Here is a 7,617-nt window from a genome sequence, read left to right on the forward strand (position 1 = left end):
ATTTCAATAAGGAATGAAATTACAATTGCAAAAAACTAACCACTAGACTGCCTAAACAACTAAAGAGACAAAACACACTAAAAGAAAACAACTAAGGAGCTAGGTGAGTGAGTACAGGACTAAGTAAGGACTGAGAAAACTTGATAGACAGTCTGGCCAAAACTAAACACTCGATCTTGCGTAGAATCCCAGCTGCATCAGTAGTCTTATGGCAAAACAGTCGTTGGTTTCGTTCCCACCATAGCTGATTAACAGCAGCAGCAAGAGAAGTATAAAAACAGTGAGTTTTCCAGTTGTGTTTAATGCTACCAAATGGACAGGCAGCAAGAAGATGAAGAAGAGAAGAAGAAAACTGAGGGAGGCTCATCCAATTCAGGATAGAGCTCCAAACCTGAGCAGTGAAAGGACATGAAAAAAACAAATGGTCATGATCTTCTTCACTATCTAGACAAAAGTAGCACCTGTTTGCAAACTGATAACCCCGCTTTTTAATATTATCCTGAGTGGCAAGATGACCCTGAGCAGCCATAGAACAAGTAATACGATGACTAGGGGCAATGGACGAATAAGAAAGACCCTTAGTCCAGTTCCCTTGAGCAGGAGGAGCCCTAAAAAAATCATAAGCAAGATGAAGATGGAAATGAGAACCCTGAACCCAGGATTGAAGTAGATCTTGAGCAGTCTGAATAGAACCAGCTGACTCAACAAGGAGATCTCGTACTAGCAGGATCCCCTTCATACTAGTAGAGAAAGAGTCCTTAGTTTGCAAACACCAGATATCAATTCCTTTTAACACATAAGCATGCTGCCATTTTGCCCAAAGACTAGAAGAAGGAGCAAGAAGAAGAGCAAGCCATTTGACAAGAAGAGATCTATTCCAAGAAGAAAGATCCTTAATGTTAAACCCACCACCAGACCAGGGAGAGCAAATACTTTTCCAGCTCTTGAAGACCATTTTTCTGCCAGAATCAGGTATGCCCCAAAAAAATTGTCTGCAGAGTTGTTCAACTCGTTTGGTAACAGCACCAGGGAGAAGGAGACTAGCTCCCCAATAATTGTCAAGTCCAAAAACCACAGAGCTTATTAGCTGAAGTTTACCAGCATAAGACAAAGCATGGGTAGACCAATGAAAAACTTTTTTCTGAATTTTAGTTATAAGAGGATCAAACATATTCACAGAGATTCTGGAGGTGGATAATGGAATACCTAGGTATTTGAAGGGAAACTGCCCCTTAGAGAAGCCAGTAGCATGGATGATTTCAGAAACTAGTTCAGGAGAAACACCCCTAAAATAGATGTTGGTTTTGTCCACATTAGCATGGAGACCAGAAAGGGAAGCAAACTTTACAAGGGAGTCTTTAACTGCCACAACTGAGGGGACATCTCCCCTAACAAAGATCATCAAGTCATCAGCAAAAATAAGGTGATTGAGATTAAGCTTGCTACATTTGGGATGGTAGGAGACATTCTTTTGATCACAAAGAATTCTTAGGTATCTGGAAATAATCTCCATACTGAGGACAAAAAGATATGGAGATAAGGGATCACCTTGCCTTATTCCACTCTTGCCAGGGAAGAAACCAGCAATACCTCCATTGATCTTAAAAGAATACCAAGTGTTGGTGATACAGCCCATAATCCATTTAGAAAAAATAGGAGGGAAACCCAGACTAGTAAGCATTTGGGATAAAAAATCCCATTGAATAGAATCAAAAGCCTTCTTGATATCAACTTTAATAAGACACCTTGGAGAGAGAGCCTTCCTTGCATAACCTTTAATCAGAGATTGTGAAAGCATAATGTTCTCAAAGATATTCCTGCCCTTAACAAAAGCAGCTTGCTCCTCACCAATAAGATAAGGCAGGAGAGGTTGAATCCTATTAGAAAGGAACTTACTAACTGTTTTGTAGAAAACAGTACAGCAGGAAATGGGTTGATAGTCAAGAACTGAAGTTGCAGTAGCTTTTTTAGGAATTAGGGAAATTAAAGTTGAGTTAGCTTGTTTAGCCATACGACCAGACCTAAAAAAACTTTGAACAGCAGCACAGAAATCACCTTTGATGATATCCCAAGAGGACTTAAAAAAACCAGAAGAAAATCCATCAACCCCAAGACTGCTGTTGGAATCTATGCTAAACAAAGCTGCTTTGATTTCAGAAGAGGTAATATCTTAAACCAGTCTGATTTTATCTTCTTCAGTAACACAAGGTCCCTGACCAATAAACTGGGCATCAAGATTATGGACAGGAGCAGTCTGACCCAACAACTGAGTGTAGTAATCTTGGAAAGCAAGACTAACATTATCTGCCCCCTGATGAAGCAACCCATTATGATCAACAATATTAACAATATTTTGCTGATGCTTTCTTTCAGCAATTTTGGCAAAAAAATATTTGGAACTAATATCAGAGGATTGAATATGTGTCAATTTAGCTCTCTGAGTAAGCATGGCCAATTCAGCTTTCTTGAGAGAAGAATAGTTAGCCAAGCAACCTCTTTCAGTATCAATAAGAAAAGAAGAAAAAGGATCCTGCAAAAGCTGCTGCTGGCAGTCCTTGAGCTGTTCTTTAGCAGCTTTAACACGACCAGATAGGTCACTATAGTTCTCTCTATGGAAGCAGGTAAGAGCATGTTTGACCTTCTTAAGTTTAGTAAAAAGTCTGAACATAGGATTACCAGCAATAGGGGGAGCCCAGGCATCTCTAACAATAGAAGCATAATTAGGATGCTGGATCCAGCTATTCAGAAAATTAAAACGTTTATGAATTTTAATATCCTCCTGAACCTGAACCACCACAGGAGAATGGTCAGAGAGACCAGACTCCAGGAAGAGAGCATGAGAAGTAGGAAAAGAGGTAATCCATTGTTGATTGACAAGGGCTCGATCCAATTTATACCAAACTCTAGTCAAGGAATCTTGCTTATTAGTCCAAGTCATGTCAGCTCCAGTACCAGCAATGTCATCTAGTTTGCATGAAATCAAACAAGAATTAAAGTCCATCATCTCATGAAGAATAGGAGGATGAGGGCCTAACTTCTCAGCTGGGCATCTGACAACATTGAAGTCCCCAATCACCAACCAAGGATTAGAAGTACTAGCAGCTTGAAGGCCTGTCCAAAGGGCATTTCTTTCAGCTGCATCATTGCTACCATACACCACAGTAAGATTAAGAGAGGTAGAGGAAACTTTATGAAGCACACTACAACTGATCCATTGATCACCAATAGACTGCACATTAACAGTAACATTAAAGGGATTATAGAGAAGCCAGATCCTCCCATTGTAGTGATGATCATAATTGCAAATAGAGTCCCAATGCCTAAAACTGGTACTGAGAATGCGAGAAGCATTACCAATTTTCACTCTGGTTTCCAAGAGAGCCACTACATCAAGGTGATTTTGAATAAGGAAATCCCTGACAACAGTCTGTTTAAGAGGACAATTTAAGCCACGCACATTCCAAGAGGCAATCTTCATTTGGAATTGGATTGTGGGGAAACAAAGCCATGAATATCCACTAAAACAGTTGAAGAACTGCTAGACTGTAACACAGACTAACCTAATTCAGGGACAGTCAAAGAAGCTTGCTCACTACCATGGTTGGTAGGGACTAACCCTAGAGAAACAGAACCACCAGGATCAGGTGAGTCTATCAAACCAGGGGAAGGAATAGGACATTCTTGATGCATTTCAGAATCCAAAACAGATGAGAGGGGTAAGTGAGAAGAGGATCTCTGGCCTAGCTGAGAGCTTAATGAGCCTACATTCCTCCCCTCAACTAACCCATCATTCTGAATGGAAACCAAGGTACCACCTAGTCCAGATTTGCCTTTCAGGCAAGAAATAGATTTAGTTACACCCTGAGATTTAGTTTTAGATGTCTTTTTACCCTTGGATTTAGTTGAGCTTCCTGAGTGCATTTCTGAAACTTTCTGAGGAGGAATAGGCTCAGCAAGAGAGGATCTCTGACCTAGCATAGAGCATTCTGAGTCTACATTCCTCTCTACTGAACCCACTACAACCCCAGAAGCTGCTGAGGTACCACCTAGCTCAACTTGATCAACTTCAGGATTCTCTCCTAAAATTTGGAAAGAATTGGGATAGACTAAGATATCAGTAACCAAAGGGTCCGAGGGAACAAGCTCAGTGGGCATACCTTTTTGAGGAGACTGAACATGCTTTTACTGAGAAGCTGGTCCAGAAGGAGCAAACCCAGAAGAAGAAGCCTCAGTCTTATTCCTTTTACAGTTCACAGAGGTGTGACCCAACTTGCCACAACATTTACAATAGTAGGGCAGCCATTCATATACAACTTTTTGAGAATACTGACCTAGATGGGGGGTGTTAATAACCACATGAGAAGGAAGCTCCTGGGATACATCTACTTCAACAAACACCCTAGCAAAAGACAGTTTTTCCTTAGAAGTAGTAGCTGGATCTGCAAAAAGTGGCTTGCCTACTTTGCTAGCCATCTTACTCAGAACCTTATCAGTCCATAAGAAAGGGTCAAGGCCATGGAAAAGGATCCAAATGGGAACCATAGCAACTCTGTCCATCTCCAAAGAAAAGGAAGGACTCCATTGTTTCAAGATCAGGGTATTATGACCCACCTTCCAAGGGCCTTGCTTCAGAACATTGTTCAATGCAACACCAGAATCAAATCTAAAAGTGAACCACCCTTGTTTGAAATACTGAACTGTGGGAGATGCAATGTTGGCCCAATTCTTAGTAACAAACTCCTGTACTGTTTTCAGGGTAGGTCGTCCACCAAGAACATTACCCATTAGAGTATTTGACCACAATTTTAGTTCATCAGCATAATCAGAGGCATCAATATCAACCTCAGAAGATTTAGCACTTGTTTCACAAAAAAAGAGATTCATGCCTAATTTGGCAGGAGTATTGAGAGCTTTACACCAGTTCCCACCCACTACGGCAGTTTTGGGGGCAGATTTTCCAACAGTAGTTACTTCAGAAACAATAGGGATTTCTCCTATAACCAGTTTATTTGTATCTATACTAGTATGATTATTCACAGTAGTATTCACAAGAACAGTTTCAGGTCTTAATTCGACATTTTCAGAAGGAATTATGGGAATAACAGTTCCAGAATTCACAATTGTATTAGAAACAACAATAGGAGTATTATCCGTAAGAGAAATGGTGGGAGAAGAACGAGAAGAACTCACGACACCAGAAGTAAATCCAAGATTCGCAATACGAGAAGGAGCAGGAGTAATAACCGGTTTCTTCACCGTAGAACCTTTACCAACAATGGCGGATTGAATAAGAGCATTCACAGTACTCTTTCTCGGCGCCTGGGTATGTAAAATTTCATCCAATTCTTCATCATTTTCCACAAAATTGGTACCAGAAGATTTCTGAGTGTCCACGGAAGCCATGGACGGCTTTGATTGAAGCTGCCGAGCACGCGTACGGGCCATGAAAAGAATCAGAAGTAAGGAGAAAACAGAGTTTTTGGAAAAACGGTTTTCATGAAAGAAGAAAAAGAAAGGAAAATTGTTCTCATCTTATGATATTAAAATTACTTGAGAAGGACTAAAGATTCATTCTTAGTGTGACTTACTCAAAGTGATCCCACTACCCAATATCCTTTTGGATCACTTTGAGTAAGTCAACTTCGTCAAGTGGCATTGAGTGGCTCTTGAACAGATCTAAGCATAGCAACTGGTGCAAAAATCTTATCGATATATAGGGTAATAACTATGGTCAAGAATCTGTTCAAGCGCTGAACATGCATGTGGTTTTTTCAAAATAAATATGCATAAAACTGGTGTAATTACTTGATGTTGTTCGTGAGCTATGAAAATGGATGATTCTCCAAGACAACTAACCACCAAAAAGATGGTCTCCTAAGGATACACCCAAGAATCAACCCAAAAACTACTATATTACTAACTAGGTAAAATTAGTACTAATCCTTGTTTGTAATATATTTTGTACTAATAAATATTATTACTTTGATAATATTATTAGTTTATATTTATATATATTTTTGATATAAAAGATGAAGAAAATAATACTCATCTTATGATAATATTATTACTTTGATAATATTATTAGATACCACTTGTTAGTAATTTAGACCATGTTAATACTCATCTTATGATATTAAAATTACAAATTAATTTAAAGTGGTCTAAATCTACATGCATGCAAAAGAATGTATAAAAGAGATGGTATAAAACCATCTTAAGACAAAAATTCCTTACATTGTTATAAGGCAAAATGGGCACAACTCAAGGACTCCTTCCTTGATGTTGTTCTTGTGCTAATGCAATAAGGATGATCCTCCAACACCTTAATTACCAAAGTTGGTAATCTCCTAAGTTGGCACCCAAGATTAACCGAAAATACTACTAAAAATACTAACTAGGTAAATGTAGTAGTAACCTTGTTTTTGTATATTTGATGTAATAGATAATATTATTACTTTGATAATATTATTATTTGATAAATATATGTGTTTTTTGGATGTTTTAAGATGGAAAAATAAGAAAGAAAATTGGTCCCTTACAAGAAATGTCAATCGGTTTTTATAAGCTAAAGATGGACCAATTTTTTTCTCAATTTTTCAACTACACAAAATGAGGTGAATAGTAGGGTATATATATAGCAAAATATGGGGAACAAATCTTAGTGGAAAATCCATTTAATACACAACCTGAGGGTTTTGTGGATCCTAAAAATCCTAACAAAGTATGCAACATTTATGGTCTTAAGCAAGCGTCAAGGAGTTGGAATCATCGTTTTGATCATGTTATTAAACAGAATGGTTTTTCTCGAAGTGTTGAGGAACCATGTTTATACATGAAGTTTAGTGGGAGTAAACTTGTTTTCTTACTTCTTTATGTGGACAACATATTACTCATTGGGAATGATGTTGATATGCTTGCTTCTGTTAAGAAGTGGTTGGGAAATCACTTCCAAATGAAAGATTTGGGAGAAGCTCAGCGCATCTTGGGTATCCGGATCTATAGGGATAGATCCAAAAGGATATTAGCATTGAGTCAAGAAGCCTATATCGATAAGATTCTTGACCGATTCAATATGAAAAATTCCAAGAGAGGTTTTCTACCTATGGGCAGTGGGATCACTTTGAGTAAGTCACGGTGTCCCTCGAGCCTAAGGATATTGAACGCATGAAATCGATTCCTATAGCCTCTTTGTTGGATCGATCATGTATGCTATGATGTGTTCTCGTCCTGATGTCTCGTATGCTTTGAGTATGACGAGTCGTTTTCAGAAAACTCCAGGTGAGAGTCACTGGATAGCCGTCAAGAATATTCTGAAGTACTTGAGAAGGACTAAAGATTCATTCTTAGTGTTTGGAGGAGAATCTGAAGTACGTATAAGAGGTTATACCGATAGGGATGATTTGAAATCCCAGGTTGGTTTTGTCTTTTTGTTGAACGGAGGGGCGGTTTGCTGGAGAAGTTTCAAAGAGTCTGTGACTGCTGATTCTACAACGGAAGCTGAGTACATTGCAGCCTCTGAAGCTGCAAAGGAAGCTGTTTGGATTAGGCAATTTTTAGAGGGACTGAAAGTAGTTCCGACCGCCGAGGATCCTATCACTTTGTATTGTGATAACAGTG

General features: G+C 38.8%; 1 protein-coding gene across 1 annotated transcript; it reads right to left on the reverse strand.

Annotated features, from left to right (window-relative positions):
- Positions 1-2,170: 2,170 nt before the first annotated feature.
- Positions 2,171-3,478, reverse strand: LOC141590216 (uncharacterized). Its single transcript, XM_074410823.1, has one exon. The coding sequence runs from the start codon at positions 3,476-3,478 to the stop codon at positions 2,171-2,173; it is 1,308 nt and encodes a 435-aa protein (XP_074266924.1).
- Between the last annotated feature and the right edge of the window lie 4,139 nt (positions 3,479-7,617).

The sequence above is a fragment of the Silene latifolia genome, chromosome 7, assembly GCF_048544455.1.
Source record: "Silene latifolia isolate original U9 population chromosome 7, ASM4854445v1, whole genome shotgun sequence".
NCBI classification, from domain to species: domain Eukaryota; kingdom Viridiplantae; phylum Streptophyta; class Magnoliopsida; order Caryophyllales; family Caryophyllaceae; genus Silene; species Silene latifolia.

Excerpts from the sequence above, each read along its gene's own strand:
- LOC141590216 (XM_074410823.1), bottom strand. The coding sequence starts at position 3,478 with ATGAAGATTGCCTCTTGGAATGTGCGTGGCTTAAATTGTCCTCTTAAA.